The 22,674-nt window shown below is 36.1% G+C and overlaps 1 protein-coding gene across 3 annotated transcripts in view; it reads left to right on the top strand.

Moving 5' to 3' along the window:
• BRD10 (bromodomain containing 10) overlaps positions 1–22,674 on the top strand; it is a 55,643-nt gene that overhangs the window by 27,026 nt on the left and 5,943 nt on the right. For all 3 annotated transcript variants that reach the window (XM_074855857.1, XM_074855858.1, XM_074855859.1), the window contains 3 exons: positions 4,913–5,002; positions 18,146–18,261; positions 21,858–22,045. In XM_074855857.1, coding sequence (XP_074711958.1) covers positions 4,913–5,002; positions 18,146–18,261; positions 21,858–22,045 — 394 coding nt within the window. The remainder of the gene's footprint in view (positions 1–4,912; positions 5,003–18,145; positions 18,262–21,857; positions 22,046–22,674) is intronic.

Raw genomic sequence — 22,674 nt, 5'->3', positions numbered from 1 at the left:
CACATTACCTGCATGCCATGGATGCACAGAGTTAGGTTAGAAATCAGTTTTTTACAGTATTAAACTACTGCATTTTAAGTAGTCTGTCTAAAACATTATCTAAAATTTAGCCCAACTTTTTATCTAACCAAGGCAAACCGTATGTTGACATATCTATCTAAGCGTAAAATTAACATTATTACGATTACCTATGTAGAATCTTAATTAAAATGTAACAAAACAATTCTGACTCTTTTGATCAAACCTAGGCTTTATCTCTGTTTTAGGTGAAGCTAAGATCAGTTAGTACTGGCAGTTTAATCTTATTAGCGGACTTTTTAACAATGTAACCTGCCTTTTTCAAGAGGACAGGCAGGACTGGTATGACTGCTAGAAGTATTTGCAAATAAATATTAAAACATTCATATTTAGAATGCTGCTAAAACATTTAGAGCCTAGTAGAGTATGCTTCAAGGTACTCTGCTCCACATACATGAATGACTAAGCTTAATGACATTATTTAACTGTTTGAAGGTGAGAGTATATTTTTCAAGTATTTGGTAAGGTAGCTTGAGTGTATACAGGTCCTGTGAGGTATGCCAGGGAGGGTATAAATAGGGATATTGTTATTCATATCTAAGCATCAGTTCTTTTGGAAAGAAAGTAAATAAATGAAAATTAAGATGTTTTATGTGCCTGCAGCCTACAAATTAAAAAAAAAAAAAAAGCCATAAGGCTTTTTTTTTTTTTAAAGACTAGATCCTGTACTTACGTATAGATGCTTTACCTGAAAATCATAACGGCATTAGAACTGAGAAAATGAGTATTAATAAATCTTCTAGTATGAGCAGTGACCCAAATTATACATTAAAATCAATTATTAACAAAAAAATTCAGGAGATAATTGTACTACTTAATCCTAACATTTATGCCATTTTTAAACAACCTTTTGAGGAAACATACTGCGCAGATTTTCTGCTCTCTATCATAGATTGAATGTCATGGACAAAGCAGTAAAAGCATAGGTTGGTGAACGTCACTCCTTCCTTATATGTCATTTCAGACCTTATATTGATTTCTTAGCTCAAGGCTGCTTTAAAAAAAAAAAAAGGGCAAAACAAAAAAAAACACCCAAAAAACCACAAAACAAAAACAACAACAAAAAAACAAACCCACAAGCAACAAAACAAAACAAACTCAAAACAAAAGCAGATGCGAATTTAATTCTCTTTACCAAACAAAAAGACATAAAAAACATGTCCTGTTTTTAATATTTTGAAAATTATTTGAGGAGTGAGTTTACAGGTTCATAGATCATGAGTTAGTTGGCTGTTGCGTATTTCCTTTTAAAAGAAATTCTGGGTTCCAGGGTTATTATTACTGTTGCTCATTAATATTTTAAAGAAATGACAGTAATTATATTGCTGTACAGAAGGGACACTAATGTGGTTTTCTGGGGTTTCTTTTCCAGTTACAAAGTACGTTTAGGTTTGGTAACAAGTGCTTTGTCTCAGCCTTTCCTCCTTTCCCCTCACATATATACACATGTAGCTATATAGACCTACATGTACTATAACTAAGCTAAAAAGGAATGCACACATTTTAAGGAACTGGGCTAACTTCAGCTTTTCTGTTTAGCTGTGTCTTAACAGTTTCAATTTAATCAGCTATGGTCTATATTAAATACAGATCTTGAAAGGGGGCTATCAGGACATTTTCCACATGGAGATAGCATCAGTAAAAGAGCAGGTTCATAGGAAATAAAAGTATAATTTATAATCATTACATGGATAACCTGAAGTTTAAGCACAAGACCCCACTGAAGTGAGTAAATATTACGTAAAAGATTGGCTGAAGTTAAGCGGGGCCAGGAGGGGGGCATCAGTGATCTGGTGAGTACACTAGGTTTGTAGTTATGAATAGATCCACAGATGAGGTAGTCTTTTTGTAACGATAAACAGTTCATTTATAAATTCTGAGAAAAGGATCACAGGAGAGTCCCAAGCCGGAATAGATCTTGGTCCCCCTGTCTTTCTTTGCAGAACTCAGAGGAGTTTTCCTGTCTTTCCTCCTTGAAGTTCTAGCAGTCAGTGAGGGTCTTTGAGAGATTACTGAGATCTGAGATTGTATCCTAATGGGAAAGTTGAACACCAAACTTGAAAATTTACTGGAATACTGAGTACCTGAGGCCTCCATTGTATTCAACTGAAAAACAGGATGCTTATCGCCTATGAAAATTAAGACGATATGTAGGAAGTACTGTGCCTGATGTGGAAATGTCTGTGTGGTAGTTAGCATGTACATAACTAATTACATGACTTGGACGTTAATGGAAATATTTACAACCTGAATCTTTAAGCCACCATGTAGTGTTCTAGAGAGTAGGGACTAATATTCCACTTCGAAAAGTCGTAAAGGAGACATTTTTTTTTCTCTTCAGATTCTTTTTCTCATGACAGGTGACTAGAAGGCATGTTCTTCAAGAGCAGTATGTGAAACTACCAGTGAACTATTGGAATGTGACAGAATGATTAGATGTAACATGAATACCTTTCTTTTTGCCTTCACATTAACTTACCTGTTAGAACATACAAAACAATCTAGAAAGGCAGTACTGTTTACAGAAAATTGAATTGATAAGTTCAGTCAGTTAACAACCATGAACAAAGAACACTGAAACATACATTAGAGTCTCATTACGAGAAATAGCAGCTAGATTCCATATCAAAATGACCATACAAAATACACTACACTTTTTATCTTTTCATCTTTCCTTTGAAATGCTGGGTTCATTCTGTAAGATGGGACATGTTAACCAGGTGAGACAAGTTTCAGAAATAGCTTCTTCCCAATCAGTGTGCATCTTTAGTACCTCATCTTAAATCCTGTGGTGAAATGAAGAAATATAAATTTCTTCTTGAACCTTTTTGTAGTGGTTTTCAGTACAGTATAGGAGTATTTTACATACTAAACTCATTTTGACAGTAAATCCTCTAAGCTGAGCCGCTGTTACCTTCCTTGTTTGCCAGTCGATAACTGACACACAGATAGATATTAACTTCAAATGTACACCTCTTCTGATGAAAATTGGAACTTAGAGTTTTGATTACTCTTCCCTGTCACCTCCAACCCCAAGACAACTAAACTTTATATATTTGCATTGTTTTTTCCATTGACATAGTTTGGATTGGTACACACTAACAGTTCATCAAATCAGATCCTTGTGTCTCAAGTGACTGTTCTGAAAATGTGGGACAGGACTGGGACCTGTGAAAAGTTTGTCTGCATGAATTGTCTGATGACATGTACGAGCTTTTTAGAGTGAAAGATAGAGTTGATATTTCCAGGACACCATTCAACTAACAATAGTGAAATCATCCTCCTTGCAGACTCTTATCTTTCTAGAAGTGAGTTCCTAGAGAGAAATTCACCCACTTCTAGCAAATGAAGACAGTATCTTTCTTTGGTTCATAGTTCTGCTTTATCTTTGATCCATGGTACGCTGAATTAAACATGTCTCGTAGGAGAAAATAAAAAGCAGTGATAACATTTTAAAACTGAATTGTCAGGTATATAATCAAAGGAGTGGATTATAATTGTGTAGGGAAAGTCTTTATCCATGCTTTTACGGACTTCTGTCAAGGGTTGATGTGACAAACTTGCACCTTTTTGTATAATAATATAGTATCATAAATTTCTTTGCAGGCCAGATGGGAAAAGAAAAGCCAATATAATGGTAGTAATACTATTTTCTGGGTTAAGAGAGAAACCGTTTGCAAGTTAATTTTACATACATTGTCTACAGCAAGACAGTGCTAATTTGTTTATTCATTTGCTATTTTAAATTTGATAAACGTGAACACTGTAAACTTCAGTTTTAGTCACTCTGATTATCCAGTGCTCTCAGATGTACACAAGTGTTATGCAAATAATGGCATCTATGTGTTAGAGGTTTCTGAAATTTATGTATTTTGCTGAAAGTATCAGTTTTATATTTTAATAGTGAAACAAAGGGGTTTTTATATGATTTTGCTGCAAATCTAGAACTTCATGTGTAAGTGAAGTAAAAATATAGTTATGAATTGCTGATTTGGGAAAAAAATTAAAAATTTGCAGTTGTATGATAAAAGCATTTTTGTGGTTTTTTTTCTGTGCGGATTTGATTTTCTTAAATTATTTCAACATGTTTTCAGTAGTAATGAAAACATTTCCATCTAAGGTTGTTCAGAAAGAAGGAAGTCTTAACATTATGATAACCTGAAAGAACCTGACATATTCCAGTTCATTAAGTCTTTAATTGTCCTAAATGATGGTAAGGTTAAACATACAGATTACTTTTGTTCGATTTTTTTCAAGAAAATAGCATCCATATTCTGAAAGGAAAAGTGTAAAAAGCTGTTTTCTAAAGACAGGAATAGGAAGAATATAATACTTTTTCAAAACATAGATGTAGGTAGATTTAGTACATGGCTAGGTTATCTTTCAGGAATACTCTGTATAAATGTATAAAGTTATGTTCAGGAAAAAGTTTTAACAGAAAAAGTGTAATTATGTTATATCGACAGCATAGTCCAGAGGTAGTACACTTAAAGTCACCAAAGAGTTGTTTGACACTCAAACCTGTTCCAACTCATTACTATACTTGAGACAAAGTTGGTAGTTGTTATTCACAGAATTTTTAAGAAAATACCTACATTTTGAAATGGAAGCTTACAGGCAGAGGTATGGTTTATGTCTGAAGAGTGAAGTATTTTATTAGATTTTCTTCTTTTCAAAAGGTCCTTTTTTTTTTTTTTTACATCTAAAAATGCTATAAGAAAATAAAAATTAAATGGTGGCACTAAGTAATACCACGTGCTTATAGATTTTACTTAACTTCATTGTACATTTTCCAAGTCCCACATTACCAAGTGTTTGTTCATTTGTTTTTTAGCTTATTTGCACTAATCTTGATGAACTCAGGGAATTAATCACAAAGATTGAGAATGAACTCAAAGATCTGGAGGACATTAAAAAGAAATCGGTATGTGACATTAAAAGCTTTCTCTTGTATAAAACGGTGCCAATTATTTGCTGAGGCCTGTCAACTGAAGATTTAATGCCTGTTCAGTAACTGCATGAAGCCTTATAAGGTTCATACCTGGAGACTGTAATCTTTTCTGTATATAGTGCTCTGTTCACAGTGGTTTTATGATAAGTAAATTCAATAACTGTGTTAACACTTTTCACTGCCAAAATAAAATGTGGATAGTGGTAATACCTTAGGAGTAGTTAATTTCTATTAAACATGTGACCATTCTTCCCTGAGGACAAACTCTTGCACAACAAGCAGTTACAGGATAGAGTTCTTATATCTGCCTATGCAGTGCTGATCAGATCTTCTTGTGAGCTGACTCTTATGTTGCATATCAGGATTCCTAACTCCTTTTGTTTGCAAGTACGTTATTAAAATTGGCTTTGTTTCATTTTTATTCAAGTAGGTTGTACAGGAAAGCATGCTGTCTGGCTTTTGATACCAGATTGAGATACGAATTTTACGGGTGTACACTGGATCACTCAGTCTGTGCAGCTGAAAACTTCAAAAGTATAACGGTTGGACAAGAGAATCCCAACGTTTGGCATTTTGTAGGAGGCAGTGATCCTCATCAAGATGGTGTATGGTTTTAAATACATGAATAGTACTCATTTAAATGGCCTTCTATAGCCAGCTTTTCTTATTACTCTTTTTCATTGCAGTTTTGTTTATTAAACCTTTGGTTGGCATTTCTGTGAATAGTAGTATTTTAAAATGTTGCTTTTTCTATACCTTAGAAGTTAGGCTGATAATTTCTGTGAATGTCTTTAATCTGATGCAGAAACAATTTACTCTTAAATTATTTAAATAGGGGAGAGAGATATGTGAGGGGCAATATAAATTAGGATTCTGGAAGACAAATTTCAGTGCAGACACTTAGCATAATGGTTGTTAAAATAACCAAAGGAATAAAAACAGAGTTAATTTGAAATTATGTTGTAGTTGCTAACTTGCAAATTGGTTTTATGGTAAGAGTGTCAAGAGGTTATCAGAAAGGCTAGGTCAACAATAGAAGAAAAAGCCAAAATGAGAGTACACATCAGCATTTCAGTGATCTTAGTGTAGGTAAGACTTTTGGTCTACTAGTAAAACCATACCACAAGACTTCTTCAAGGGTAGACAAATGCTAAATATGTCATAATTGCTCTTTGAACTGAAATCTGATAATGTCATTATGTAAATAAGTTGCATGACTTCAGCAGGAATACTATGTTTAGTTCTAGTCGCACCGTCTTAAAACAAACACTTAAGTACAGGGGAGTTAAGATACAACTCATTCAGCATTCAGAAGTTGTGAGGTAAGGACAATCTGTGTGCTTATATAGATCTGTTGGATCATGATTCTGGGTCTCTAAACACTTGTGTTAGAAACTTTATGTAAAGAAAAAAGGCTAGGATTAATTGCTGAAGAAGTCATTATAAGGAAACAGTAATGTGAAGTATTGATTTTTGAAAAATAATTATCAGGCAAATTTCATACTCACTTTTAAAAAATACAAATGGAAAGATCTTAAATCAGATGAATAGTCCATAAACTTGACTTGCTGAAATGAGGTTTCACTTTGCAAGAAAAGTCATTAGAATTTGATTTCTGATGTCTAACACCATGTGTAATTAGGTTAGATACCTTAAAAACTGGAGGAAATTAAGATTTTCATTCTTCAGCTCTGGCACAAATGACAGAAGCAGTTTCAGAAGCATACTGAATAAAGTATGTTTCTGCTTTTCTGAAGTTCCTAGTCTGTTAAGTAAAACGTTGTTCTAATTTGATGATGGAAATTTGACCCAATGTGAAAGCTTATTTTAATATGATGGTATTATTTTGATGCTGTTCATGGACTTCTTTCTTGTTTTGACCTAAAGATGGTGGTATTCTTACTACTTCATGGTAACTTTATTGATTTTTGTTTGCAATAGTGGCCTAGGTGAAACCATAGGAATCTTTCTTCTTTGTGACTAACCTGCTCAGTAATTCCAGTTTTAGTGGTTGTTAGCACATACTACTGGGAGAAACCCTCAAGGCAATCTTTAAATTTATGTTAAATACTAACACATATTATAAGTATAATCTTTTTCTTAGTCCTAACTTCCGTTTGTTTCCTAGGAGACCATTCTAGAGTATGTAAAAGGAATTCCTTCTCCAGAACTTGGAAGTACTGGAGTCTGTAATGAAAGCTGAGCTGTAAGACTTCTATAACATGAGTAAACTTACTGTTTTCCCACATTTTTTGTAGTTGGACAAGTTGTATCTGACACTTTTCAGAACATCAGCTCGAGCCAACAAATGACATGAGAGATTTTCAGCCCACACAAGTTTTGTTTGGCAATTTAAAAGCAAATTCGAACAGGGTTATGTAATGGAAGGCCACGGGTAGTTTTAAGTGTAGGCATTGCTACCAGTTTCTTCTACAATGATGAAGTACTAAACCTGATAGAAAGGATTTTCACTGTTTAGTTGATTAAAACAGTTTGGTTCTGTGCTCTTTTGTACACCTGTATTGTCTTTTGAATTAGCTATGAGTAATACTTTTCCATTTTAAAAGTCATGCACTTTTTCTTGATTACTGGTGAATTTGTTTTAACAATTACGAGATTTGCCTTAGTGCCAGTTTGTCATAAATGTTTAGAGAGAAAAATGAAATTTAACCTCAGTTCTTTAATTTTAAACAGAAGTTCAACTCAGTATTACCTCTTCCTGGCCTGCTTCACCCTTGGAACTCTAGCCACAGTTCTGAAGTGAGACTTCAATTTCGCATATGTTTTCAACAGACATAAGCCAAAACTGCTGCCAAATAAATCGTTCCTACTGTCTGTGTCTCTGGCAGCTTATATTTTCTGTGCCACCCCATGAGACAGTGTGGCAAAATTCTCTGTTCAGCTGCATGGTGAGAGAGTTAGTCTTTGATAAACCTAACTGTATTTTTACTGCTGCTGAGGTGTGTGTAACCCAGATCAGTTTTCTAGAGCAATTTATCATGCAGTTGCACAAATACCTGTACTTGTGTTATGCCACAGTTTGAGGGGTCATTGTAAGGACAGGAATGAGCATCTGGGGGCAAAAGAAAGTGGGACTGCTTTTGACAGGGAAAGTGACATTTTGTGGCAGGTGAAGTTGTATGTGATATTACAATCAGGGGTGCTCTAAAAAGTCTATCCCTTCAGCTAACAAGCAGTTCCTTTCCTTACCACCTACTACATTGCAAGAGGAAGAGGAGATAATAAGTTAGTCAGATTTACTATTTCTTTGAGTGCCTGACTGGAAATCAGAAAGTGGGAGGTGCAGAAAGGGAACTTGAAGGACTTGAGTCTTAATTCTCTGCGCAGTGTCTAGTGAAAGGATGGAGGGTGGCTCCCTAAGGAATATCTAAGTTAGAATGTCTCCTAGCTTTGATATGTTCCTTAGGACATATGACGTGACATCCTTTCATTTTGAAAGGATGACTAAAAATAAGAGCAAAAATGGAATTAATAGAAAAAATTCACAGTAACAAGAATTTGATTCTAGTAAAAATATTTGGTTTGTTGCTAATACTGACATGGGGGAAGTTACATGCAGTCAGCAGACAATTATAAATCTGAAGTAGAACATATTGGCTGAAAACTCTATTGAGATTTTATTGCATTTTTACCTCATGTTTCAGAATTTAGATTGTATATGTGAGCATGACAGTTCAGTTGAATGTGAGCTCTTACCAATTTTCTGTAACTAGCAAATTGATCAAGACATGCAAAGTAGCCTAATTCCACTTAAAAATCTGCTTGCAGCAGTATTGATGAGAAAATAATTATGACAAACATACATGGTGGTGAAGCATTTTGCCAGTATATTTAGCATAACATAAAGGATCTGTCTACTATATGAAATTTATTTTATGAGAAGAGATGGCAAAGTAGCACCTTCTATCCTAATCAGTATGCAAGATAACAAGTATCAGTTTCTGACATTTTGGATCTCATTTTTCCCTGTTGTCTTCTATGTCAGGTAAAATCAGTGGAAGTTGCAGAGTGAATGGAAATCTCTTCACTGACTTTCAGATAATCAGCTTCTCTTGTGATCTGAAGTAATTGGTTTTTTGTGTGAAACTGTTAATTAAGGTATTCTGTAGATCAGTTGTATGTATTTAACTGTTGCGTATCACAGCAGAACTTGATTTTTTTTTTAAATCTCTTCTTGCCATCGTGTAGTATGAAACTGACAGGATTGCAGATACTTGTATCAGATAATGAACTCTGGGCTTTTTTGCAGATGTCATTTTGCAAGCTGTCTTTGTAGTAAGCATGTTTATTGTAAAATGAAGAGGGTTTTCACAAGGACAGTTAATTCTAGACCCTGTCCTGATTATGTTAAAGCATAGATTGTCTTGGAGAGAACATAAACATGGAAGATTCCTTGTTTACTGGAATGCAAGACTTTATTTTGCTAGTGCCATTGGATTTGAATCATTCCCTGCAAGTCTGATTGGTAAGTGCATAGCTGTTGGAGGAGTGAGAAGGGAGGCTGGAGCCCAGGATTCCCACAGTTGAGTTGATAAGGTTGAAATGAATAAAGGGCAGTACCTTCCTGAGAAGGAGACCAAACTCTCCCTACAGGGAGAGAAAAGTCAGACAAAGGTGAGGGGAAGGAGAATTACTTAGTCAAAGGACACCAGCCAAGTTCACAACTAATTAGGGTTTGGAGAAAATGCATTGAAAGTTTTATTATTTTGCAAATGTGTGTAACACACTGATGTTCTTGACTTAGTAAAAAAGGAAAAACTTCCTTATTAAAGGTTTTGGTTTCTGCCATCTTCTAATGTTGTTCCTGAAAGTTTCAATTAGACAGTTGTACTTCCCAAGACAGGTGAATGTCTTTGTCTATCTTGAGACTGGATATATCTTTTAAACAGGTGAGTCAAGGGCGGAAAGCAAACTGAGGTTTTCTGCAGCACTAGGGCTGTGTCACCTGTAGAAATACGTATTTCAAAGTGCACCTGAAAATTCAGATTTAAAAACGCATGGTTTCAGGTCAGAAATATTTAGAACCTCTGACTAAATTAATTTGTAGGATACTGAGGTTATCCAAAGGAATACATTGGGCCAGGAACATAGTATTTGCTGTGTCTGGTTATTTTGAAATTCTGAACAGGCTGCTGTTAAATTTGTTCATAGGAAATGGAAGTATCTGAACTAAGAGAAGAGACTGTTTTCTGGGTTTTTTGTTGACTTGCTACACTTCACAGCTAATATATGGCAAAAATAATGCAAAATGACTGCTTTACTAAATAGAAGTTTATAAAATATTTCCTCTGTGTATGGTAAAGAAATGGAAAATATTGCCATACATTTGAAAATGTTCGGTAGGGAAACTGTGTTTAGACAAGACTGTACAGGGATTTCCCAGGAATGGTCAGCAGAAATTCATGTAACCATCAAAAATAGATTAGGACTTTAATTAGGGCACTAGATTTTAGTGAATCAGACATCAACTTTACAAACAATGAAGTGGAAAAGCTTACTGTGTCTTCACATTTTGGCCTTGTGGAAACATAATTATTACTGGGTTAAATCTTCTTCATGTTTTAGCGGGAGGTGGACTTTCTTCCCCTCATTCCTACCTCCTCCTGGTCTCTTCCCCAGCTCCGCAGTGAAATATGTACCATGCTTGAGATTTTGACATGTAAAAAGTTTTCAGTTATACTTGTTTTCATCTGTATTACTATATTTACATAAATGTACATGCAAATGGTACTATTATAGTGTGAGAAATCTGTGTTTGCACACACATTTGAAGGTTTAAATGGCAGATGAAGGGATCCTTATTCCAATAAATATTTAGGATAACAGAATTTTAATAGACCTGCTTGAAGCTGAAACATTTTATTTTAATTTCAGATTAAGTTCTGTGTTACTATGCATCTTCATATTTAATGTATCTAACATACTATTTTTTTCATTCTTTATCCCAAAAACTTGATTTGTACATTAGTCACTTCCAAATAGTATGTTATTGCTTCTCTCTGGCTTGCCTACATCTTTTAAAAATACTGATAGGAGCCCAAAATGTTAAATTTTGTGTCTGAAATATACACATTTACATTCATGCGGTTTCCTGTGCTTCTGAGGAGAGATTGAGCATATGGAGCTTTTGGAAATCCAACCAGCTATTAGTTGTATAATATGAGTGAATAAAGCCAATTTTAGGCTTCAGATTTTGAAATCTTCATCACAGTAATTACTCTTCCTTCTCTGGTATTTCTGTCTTCTGCTTATCTCATTAGCTTTCAGTATTTTTGACCCAGTCTTCAGTTTTTCTTAGCTTCTCCAGTATCTCTTTTTCTGTCTATATTGTCTGGTTTTTTTACAACTATTTTGTCTTAGCTTCCCATGATCTTCCATGCCTTTCCTTATGTGGCTAACCCTCCAATAAATGTGTCCTAAGAAGCTTTCCTTAAGCCTCTTTTATTATGTACCTTTCTACAGTTCCAAATGTGAAAGTGTGGATTCTGCATCAAAGATATGGATATGTACTCATACATTTAATCTGGAACGTTTTTGTCTTAGAAATACTACTGTATATTCAGAACATTTCACAGTGCTTTGGATTTTGGTCAGTTAGTATATTATTTTGAAAAAATTATCCAAAGCATTCCTGTCAGCACACAGTTATAACAAAACAGCTGATTTTAAGATGTTCAGCTGAAGAGAAATACTTGTATACCCAGAGTTAAAAAGGTGCAAAATTCAGCTATATGAAGGGGAGTTAAGTAGAATCTATAGCAGCTTAAGACACAGGGTTTTTGTAAATAGTTTAAGATACTACATACATCCAGTTTCTTCAAGAGTTACAGAAGTGTAAGTTAATATCTTGAAGTTCTTCTAATGAAGAGTAAAATGTGACAGTTCAGTGCTGGCTAATTTTACTGTTCTGAGTTAAATTCAAAATGATAGTAAGATCATGCTGATAAACTCTCTCCTGTGTTTTTGTGTTTTATATCTTTAAAATAAATGTGGATTAATCAAAGCAGTGATGATAGTGTAGTAATTTTGCCTAAAGAAAATTAGAAGATGTGGCTAAATGACTGAATGAAAAGTAATTTCATAATAGTGAACTAAATCATGAGATAAAGACACTCTCGGTAGCAAGAATTTTGTTGCTTTTTTTTTTTTTACTTCATTTGTTTGCAGTGTTTAGTGAGAGAGTATGAGATACCATTTTAGGGTATAACTTGGTGTGATCAGATATCTAGATCATGCAAGTGTGAGCTGAAGTCTTTTTTCAAAAAAAAAAAAAGTTTGAGGGCTGATGGACTGATAAATCTTTTCATTAGTTGCCAGTAAATGCTCAAAGATAAAACTAAGAGATGTCATGTAGTAAATTATAAAACAAATTCACTCAGCTCGTTCTTCCTGACTATATTCAGTCCCAGTCTTCAAGTTGTTGACAGATATCTTTAATATTAAGAATGATGTTGCTGAAGGTAAAATATAAGATACTAACTTTCATTGACTTTTACTGTAGAAGATAACTCTAAGCATTTTCAAAATGAAAACACTTTCAATTATAGATGAGTTTGTGTAGTATGAATACATAATCTCATCATGCATTCTTATTCAGTCGAAATTGCTGTTGAAGTAAGTGTCTGAAATTCTAGTGTTTGGTCCATAAATTGGTTAATAAGAACTTCAACATCAATCCATATCTGAATTGAAAAAGTTATCGATCTCTTTTCTTTAGGTATCTGATGTCCAAAGCAGCTGCAGATCACCAACTCCCTCTCTGTGTGACATCACTAGAAAACACTAGACTGGTGATGTCACACATACCACAGAACCCCGCTGCAGAATGGAGCAGGCCTATTAAGGGTAAGGTAAGTTTTCTCCCTCCACCACCACCCCTTTCAACAATATTGCATGGTTTTATAAGATTTCTACTTTTCTTTATCTTATGTCCCTGGGATATAAAGTAAAGATTAAAGAAAATCTTATAAAACTGCATAATATTGTGGTTGTGTGTGTGTTTATTTAAAAACAAAACAAAAACTCCCCTATAAAGTTCAGTCCTTACCTCATATATCCGTATCCTGGCTCCAGTCTGCTTTGGGGTTCCATGATGAGTATGCCAGAATAGAGTATGTTGGGGCATCACGGAGAGTGGAGTGAGCATTTCCTGGCTGCTCTGGATGTCAGAAACCTTATCTTAAAAGGTAAGTTTTCAGCTGACAATGTGTTGGATGTCTCTCCATGTTTATATGGAAGCATTCAGCACATATCTAAAATGTATTTTTATTCTGGTTGCATTTTTTAAATTTACCTGACAAGCTGAAAGTCACATTTTATACTTGTCCTCTGTCTAGGCCTTTTTTCTCTTTTGTTTTGTTGCTAATACCTTACATTGTGTTTCCAGAAGAAAATACTGTTTGTTTGTTACTACCTGGAACAAGATGGCAACTAAGGTCTGTTTAATGTCTTTATCAGTGATTTGGATGAGGGGATCGAGTGCACCCTCAGTAAGTTTGCAGACAACACCAAGTTGGGTGGGAGTGTTGATGTGCTTGAGGGTAGGGAGGCTCTGCAGAGAGATCTGGACAGGCTGGAGCGATGGACTGAGGCCAATTGTATGAGTTTCAACAAGACCAAATGCCGGGTTCTGCACTTGGGTCAAAACAACCCCACACAACTCTACAGGCTTGGGGAAGAGTGGCTGGAAAGCTGCCCGGTGGAAAAGGACCTGGGGGTGTTGGTCAACTGCCAGCTGAATAAGAGCCAGCAGTGTGCCCAGGTGGCCAAGAAGGCCAGTGGCATCCTGGCTTGTATCAGCAATAGCGTGGCCAGCAGGGACAGTGAATTGATCTTACCCCTGTACTGGGCACTGGTGAGGCCGCACCTCGATTCCTGTGTTCAGTTTGGGGCCCCTCACTGCAAGGCAGACATTGAGGTGGTGGAGTGTATCCAGAGAAGAGCAACAAAGCTGGTGAAGGGTCTAGAGAACAGGTCTTATGGGGAGTGGCTGAGGGAACTGGAGTTGTTTAGCCTGGAGAAAAGGGGGCTCAGGGGAGACCTTACTGCTCTCTACAACTACCTGAAAGGAGGTTGTAGCGAGGTGGGTGTTGGTCTCTTCTCCCAGGTAACAAGCAATAAGACAAAAGGAAACGGCCTCAAGTTATGTCAGGGAAGGTTTAGATTGGATATTAGGAAAAATTTCTTCATGGAAGGGGTTGTTAAGCATTGGAACAGGCTGCCCAGGAAAGTGGTTGCGTCACCATTCCTGGAGGTTTTTAAAAGATGTGTAGATGTGGCGCTTAGGGACGTGGTTTAGTGATGGACTTGGCAGTGTTAGCTAACAGTTGGACTTGATCTTAAAGGTCTTTACTAATCTGAACGATTCTATGATTCTAGAAGTCAGATGCAAGGTATAGAAGCAGTGGTGCTGGGAATGTGAATTACCATATGTGAACATAACTCAGTACGTGCCTAAGTTAGGTACTGGATATTTCTATTTAAATAATCAGTTAGGAATGCAGGCTCTTATGAAACTTAGAATTAATTCAAGTAAATTGAAGGGGAACAGTTTCTTTACACATCTATTAAGAAAAGCTCTTCAGTGATGGAGAAAGACTGTTTTTACCTCTAAATTACTGTCCTGGGTTGATATAGCTGGGTAATTTTAGTTCATGTCTACTAATAAAATTCTGATGGATTTCATAAACAACGGAAGGCAGTACATTTAGATCTCCATTTCTACAGACCCCTTGTTGATGAGAGGACTGAACTATGGCATGTAGTAGCTATTCCTTTGTACTAACCCTGCCGTTCTGCTAAACCACTCCTTGTGGAATTTCCTGAACAGCTATATTTTGATTACTTTTGAGTGGAACAGTCATGGCTGTTCTGCTGTCGTCAGTTCCTTCTGTGCCATTAGATGTTGCATTCCATTTATTTGTTAAACCCTAACGCATCAGGTCTATGTCGTTGTAAGGAACCCTGCAGTCATTGGTTGAAAGGGACATTTGAAGGTCTCCCCACCTCAAAGCAGGACTGTTGTCAGTGCATGCATCCATGACCTGACTAGCCAAGTCCTGAAGACAAGAAAGAAAGAATGGAGATTCAACAGCTTCTCTGTGTAACCTGCTCTAATGCCATATGTTTCTGATCAAAATACACCTTCTAAGGCTCAGCCTAAACATCCTAAGCTTCAGTTTGCAGCTCTTCTCCTGCATTACATCATTTGGTATTGCTGAGAAGAGTTTGCAACACAGATGTTTGTAAAGTCAAGTTTATTATCTATAGAAGTTGGTAGGCAGCTGTGTGATGCTGAAGTAAGGAGTTAAGTCATAGCTTTATCAATTATTCATTTGCCTTTTTTTTCCCCTGGAAAAAATACAAAACTGTTAGAGAATGAAATTGCATAGGAAAGGTAATGCTAGATTTTGTAGTGATGTGTCTTATGGTTATAGACTCTTTTTTATATCCCTTCCTTTTCACTTTTTTAGTATTTAAGGAAAAATAGCAGATCACTTGTGTAGCATCTGGACACTGCAGAATTCTTACGTGTTTGCACAGAAAACCAACTGAACCACAATAATTGAAAAGATAAGGATTTTTTTTTTTCCCCCCAGTCTTTTTTGGCCCATATTTGTTCTGTCCTAACTATTTCTGAGGAATGAAAATTCTTCTCATGGCTTAAATTTGTGAATGTTTCCACTAACAGGTTTATTGTCAGCTCCTCAACACCAGTAAGAGAAATGAGTAATTGGAATACAGGGAAATAATTAATTTACATTTTTAAAATTATGTTGCTGTAATGTTTGCATTTAAATTATTTGGAAGCAATTTTGGAGTTCTCCAGAGATTATATCCAGAGGACACTATTTTTTTAAAAACTAGCTCTTTTTATTAAAAACTAGCTCTAGAATTTGGGGAGCAGGGGATTGGTTATTTTTTGTTCATTTCTGTAAGCAAGGAGAAAAGTGACTTGCATGTGTTCTACTTTGAAGTGTTAATGAAGGCAGTAAAGTCTTGAAGTCTGCTTTTGACTAACCCTTCTGTTTGTGTCTGGCTATTCAATGCATGATACAGTTATCACTTCAAAGTTTACTCAGTGGTCAGTTGATATTTATCTGGCTCATAAATACACTTTTTTCCTATTTAAGCTGAGATCTTAGCCTTATTTAAAGATAAATGAGTCTCAGAAATTAATAATTTATTGTTGTTTTTACTCTGTAGTAAATTTTCGTATCTAATACTGCATTTTCACACATCCCATTCTTTGCTATATCAAATGCATGTACAGCATTTGTATATCCTGAGAGTAATGGCATTGTTTATTTTTGCCATTTTGATTTTTATTTTGATACAATCCACCAATACTGTGTAGTATATAACTTCATCCTTTCAAAACTGAAATGTTTTATATATCTTACAAGAAAGATAAATCTGTGCACATAATATTCTTTCATGTGTTTAGCAATTCTGTTGCCTGCTAACATCAGGAGGTGATACCAAATGCCTTGGTAGGCTACAGTATACAAAAGGGCTGTTTTCTGTTGCAGTGCTCAGTGACAGGTTTCATGCTGCAGTGTATTACATATGCAGATATCACTGGCCACAAATGAAGGAAATTAGAATGCAGTTTTTTGGCTTGTCTGTGTGTGCAACACTAACCATTATGTGGTAATGTGGCATAGTTTCCGATTTAAATTCTTTGCTTTTGTAATTTTAATTGAAGAATGAAGAAGCAGCTATTCATGTTGCTGTGTAACAGGTAAATGATTATCCGTAAAAAATACATACCTGGTCTTCAAACAAGCATTCAGCCTGACTGATCTTGCTGTACGTTGGAGAGAAATGTGTAGAAAGGAATTATTCCAAAGTCCATAGAAAAATTACTACTGTAGACTGCTGAAAAGCAGCCATGTCAAGCTTTATCCGTCTTTTACTCCCCTACATTTCTTGGTGTGCTGGACCACAGGAAGCTGTGAAGGATATGAGCTCTATCAAAAGCTAAATATGTGTATGAAATAAATACGTTCCCTGGCTGCTTTTTCTTGCAGAACCATAGTATCTTTACTGTCTTACACTCTCTCTGACAAGTCAAGAGAGAAAATCCACATTTACATAAAATGCACAGAATTAGAGAGTGGCAGAAGTACTAGAGTATACCACATCTCTTTTTGTAGCTGTTACATATATATGCATTTTTCAGTCTTTTATGTAATAAACTAGAGAATAAAGTTTTGGGAAAAAATACTTATAAGGTATGTCTAAGAGTGTTAAGAGATGTGTTCTGTATCATTCTGGCCACCATGGTTGTGCTGCATATATGTATATACATGCTAATTGTCATTTCCCAATATCTTTCATGTTCATTTAGCCTCTCCAGATTTATTAAAACATGAATTCTTCATGGGAGATCATAAGTTTACATATAACAGTTTGGAAAAGAAAAACATTTTTAGTTATACATTTGAGTTAAAAGCTTAAAGCTTTTATGTCAGAAAACTTGTCCGTGCTGCATAGTCTGTTACTTCATAAATGACCAATTTGCAAAACTTATCTTTTAAAAAACATTTATATAGAACTGAATAAAATAGAAAAATGTAATGCAAAAACTGTGTCGTTTTTTATCCCTGAAAATCATAGTAAATTGTTTTTGCAAATAATAATAATAATATAAATTGTATCACTTATATTAAGTGAGAATATGGTAAGATTTTCTATAGAAATTTTATCTCTAACTATTAAAATTGTACGTACATGGTCTCCCTGACCTGAACAGATTACTACCTATGCAGGTTACTAATTCAGGTAATTTTAAACATATGGTGTGTTCATAGGATTCTACTTCAGTTTTAAGTTTGACCTGTAAAAAATTAACATCCTTGCAGTATTGCTTTTTTAACTAGGACATTATCTTTCAGTAGTATAAAAAAAAAGTAGAAGTATCATGTCTTAATGTAGGTTAAGTGTAGATGTAACTGTGAAACTTACTAATATTTTCTGCCAGTTATTTTCCTCATATACTGTATTAGTGTACCAGGGTTACTGTAGTACTAATACAATATAACAAGATTCAGGTCTAATGCAATGATAAATAAATGGTATTTACGTTTGCAGGGAAGATGGTACCACCGGAAGCAAGCAGTAAAGGAATTGCATGGTACCTTGATACGACTGCTTAATGAACTGTTACCATGGGAACCAAAGCTAATGAAAGCGTTTCAAAGAAACAGGTAATTAGCTGCTCTTTTATTAACAATAGTGCATGGGATGGAACACAGAACAAAATCTACCTTTTAAAAACTAACAAATAAGTTGGCTTCTCAAGTCAATTAAAATACTTTCAGGAGAGGAGTGGGGCACTGACAATGCTTTAGTTGGAAGAATTATTTTATGTTCCAGGATTACTGTCTCTAAATAAAAGTTGAGTTTAACCCGCTAGTATTTTTTTCCTCTAAAATGCTCTAGAATCCTTAAGTGTGCCTATCAATAGTTGTATCACAATCCAGCTAGGATTTATATTGCTGTTTATTTGGTTAAGAGGTGCTGAAAACCTGTATCTGGAAAACCAGACCAGGGCTGCTTAAAATACTTTGTCAGTCTGCTTACTGTCTAAAGCTACCTAAATTGGTTGTTAATGAATTCTCCACAAAGCCGTTCTTAACATTGTTTTGAGGTCTTTGTAACCCTGTAAATTTGAAATGCTTCTGGAATGAGGTGAGTCAGAGAAATATCAGTGAAGTGGTGTCTGATTTAAGTCTAGTAAGGGCAAGTATTAGTAGCAATGAAGATGCTACCCAGCTTATAAATCCTGGAGAGATTGGATATTGCCTTTGTATCATCACTGTGTTTTGAAGCTTGGTGCCATTGTTGTCTGTTAGCCATACAACTGTTGCTATAATCATGCCTTAGTTCTGCCACCTAGACATTTAATAAGCGAGTAATGATTAGAAGCTTGAATGCTGTGTCAGATGATAGGTAAAGTTAAGCAGCTGCTTAAATGTTGAGTGTGAAGGAAGCAAATTACCCAGTTAAGTGGTGCAGATCTAATTCTGAAAAGTGTAAAAGGTACTGTGTTTAAAAAAACAACAACATAACAGCAAAGACAGTAAACAGAACGAAGAGTTGGTTCCTTAGTAGCTCATTTTATGGATATCATGTGTGAATTAAAATCCATATTTGGAAATTTAGGATGTTGTCGAATATTTTGCTTTAAATAGTGGACTGAAGTACAAGTTTTGCTTTTTTTCTATTCCTTTCTATTCAAGTTTCTGTTCATTTTCCTTAGCTGTTCATTTCTTCCTGTCTAGCAATTCAGACTCTTTTTGGAAATGTGGCAGATGCTAATACAGTTAGAAAGCATTTCTGTTTCCAGTATGTGGGGTTTCCAGTTTTATCTTTTATGTAAATTCTGCTATGGAATAGTTTGGTGTCCCGCATTAGTTCTTGTTTGTTAAATGTGGTTATAGAATACAGAAGTAGAACTGTCATGTAAAGTGCATAGAAGTACTATATATGCGGTGTGCCTAATATCAGTAAATTTTAGTCAGGAGCTGGGTAGCTGAGGTCTTGGATGTACGTGTGCTGGTAGCTAGAGAAGCATGCACTTGACGTGGAGGATAATTTCTGAGATTAACTCATATTTCTCCTAGTTTATTCAGCAATGCTAGCCTAGTTATTCCCATGATGTAACTGTTTGGACAGACACATAGTATACGGGGAACAGCTCCAGCTGAAAAACAATCTTTATGAATCATGGGGAGGAAAGAGAGATGGGTTGGGGGAGGCTAGATCAATGTCTTGTTCTGGTTCATTATGCAGCTGCTAGGCAGCTGTATAGCATCACTGACAGTGATGAAGAAGGGTGTCATGTGAAAGGGAAAAAGCAATTGAGTAAAGATTGCTTATGCTGCTGTAAACAGCAGCACCACCACAAGTCTAGCTGCAGTTGCAGTGTCTATCAGGTGTCTCAGCCAGCTACTAACATCTACTAATTGAAGGACAGTGTTTGCTTTCTAGGTTGTCAAGGGCTGGGCAGAGCTTCCTTCAGTGCAAGACCTCAGTATGGAATAAGAGTCTTCCTTACTTACTTTTTTGTTGTTTTAAATTAGTAGGAGCACTCTTTATGATGAAAATTCTTTTTTTTTTTTTTCCTTCCCCTTTCTAATTTTTTCAAAATGACAGAGTGTGATGGTGAATGGTATTTGAATAGCAGCAAGGTTTAAAAGGAAAGGTTATTTGTATCCACTGATCACATTTGTTCACTTGGCCCTACAGCAGAAGTTCCTCAGAAGAAAAAAGGGAATTCCCATCCAGAAACTTTAGTACAGTAGTGGTTCCCTAGTGTTCTTTCACACCTAGACTTCAAACTCAAAAACATAATGACAGAGTTGGAGTATCATCCACATCCTCATACAGACTTCATGGTTGTCTTCTCAGTGAGAGTGTCAAAACTGTGAGTAAACTATTAGGTATCACCTGGGCCTCCATTCACATCACCTGCCCATGGGCCCAGGATCCCCATTTCAGGTCATTCTGCAGCCTTCAATCTCTGCCGTAGGAATGCCAGTTTCCAGTTCAACTACAGCAGTTTGTGTGCCTGGCCATGGGCCCTGCTAACCTGGACTGACCCTCAGACTGACCTTGGACCTGTGTTGTCACTGTGGACCTGCCCAGAAATCACTTGACTGGGTCCTGACCCTGGCAGCCATCACTGGACCTGATCCTGAACTGAATTTGTCAACTGACTTCCCACCTTGACCTCAGACTTGTCTCAGCACCAGAAATTTGCCTATTAATCTGGGCTCTTAGTTGAACTCAGTTACCCAAGCCTGCCCTGCTCCCTCATTCAGGTGTCCTGGCTGGTGAGGCTCATGCCCTACCATATGTGGCATCATGCTTGACTTCCCTCTCCATCCCTTAGGGAGCATCAGGTCATTGCTGCAGTCACTGTTACTTTAACACATAAGAATGGGTAAATTTACAGTCTTACTCCTAGTGTCATAGGGATTAGATCCAGACTATTAGATTCTGTTCCACACAAGGTGCTAATTGCTGTAATCTATTTATTCAATTGCTAAATAATCTTCCTGAATATTGTGTTGGTTACCACCAGCTGAATCCTGTAGTTCACTGTGTGTGTACGGTAAAATACCCCCTAGATCTCATCTAAACAATGGTTAGAAGAAGGGACAATGGAAATATGCAGCAGTTCAGGAGTATCAAGGTAAGTGGATGTGTTTCTGGACAGTGTTCAAATGAGTAAAGCAGCTATGCATTTCCATCATATGCACATTCTTTAGTGGAGTGTGAGCCTATGGAAATGATAGTGGCAGCTGTTCTAATGGCTCAGAGATAAGAAAGTTTACTCAGAGAAAGTTACATTACAGTCCCATAGCTGGGCCAAAAGCATGATGCATTTAGGAAAAACGAGATTTACATAATTCTTTAGTTGGGTTGCCTTCAGAGGAAAGAATAGACTTGTTACAGTTAATACTCAAGTCCATACAGGTAAATCTGTCACAATGCAAGATGAAGAAAGAAACAGAAGGTGGATGCGGTAAAACAGTGATGGTGATATTTGACTCAAACTTTTTCCCTATTGTTACAGGACTTACTGACATAGAATTCAGTTTTGGTGAGGGAAGGCATGTTACTGTCACTTCACATTTTCTGGGTTTTAGAGACTTGCAGACAGAGCTACCCTGAAATTTTTTGAAGGGCAGAGGCAATTAACTCTACATCAACTTCTTGTGTGGCAGCAAACACAAATAAAAATATGTTAAAAAAAGTGTGGTTCTTTAGTAAAGTTAGTTTTGTTATTTTCAAGGTCTAGATTGAAGAAGGACTATGATGACTTTAAAAGACATCCAGACCATGATAAATTTGCTGGAGAATTGTGGAGTAATGATGAAAGTGAAGTTGATTCTGGCAAAGACTCTTTTGCAGAGGTATGCTGTAAATCTTCAGAGTCTGCAGAACATGTGGAAGTTCCCAAAAAAGATCACCCAGACAATGGTAAGCATTTACTGGAATTTGATAGCTTGAACTTGATTTAGGAGCTGAATCAAGTTGATTCAGGAGCTTAACTTTTCCATGTGAGTTTGTTCTACTTTTTACTTTAACTACTACTGTGATGATACTGAAATAGTTTGTTATGCATGTCTAACGCATGTAGACTAGAAGAGGGCAGGCATGACAATATGAAAATTCTGATTAACGCAAGTTTTTGCCATTTTTGTGCTTAAGTATTTCTGTGATGACATAGTAGGCCTGCTCAGAATTTACGTTTAGGGTGGGTTGACATTGGTTGTCTGCCACATGCTGACCCTGCCACTCTGTCAATTCCCTTCGTTAAGGGAGAGAAATTAAGATGGGAAAGCTTATGGGTCAAGATACAGACAGGGAGATCACTCATCAGTTACTGTCACAGGCAAAACAGACTCACTTGGGAAAAATTAATTTGATTTATTGCCAACTAAAAATAGAGTAGGATGGTGAGAAACAAAGACAAAAACTAAAACACCTCCCCCTGCCCCATCTCCACCTTCTTCCCAGGCTTAACTTCATTTCCATTTCTTTGACCTCTTCCCCTGTCAAGTAGCACAGGGGGATGGGGATTGGGAGTTGAGGTCAGTTCATAACAC

Source organism: Strix uralensis, chromosome Z, assembly GCF_047716275.1.
Source record: "Strix uralensis isolate ZFMK-TIS-50842 chromosome Z, bStrUra1, whole genome shotgun sequence".
Taxonomy (NCBI): Eukaryota; Metazoa; Chordata; class Aves; order Strigiformes; family Strigidae; genus Strix; species Strix uralensis.
The sequence above is the reverse complement of the archived record's forward strand: the minus strand, read 5'-3'. Positions and strand labels throughout refer to the sequence as shown.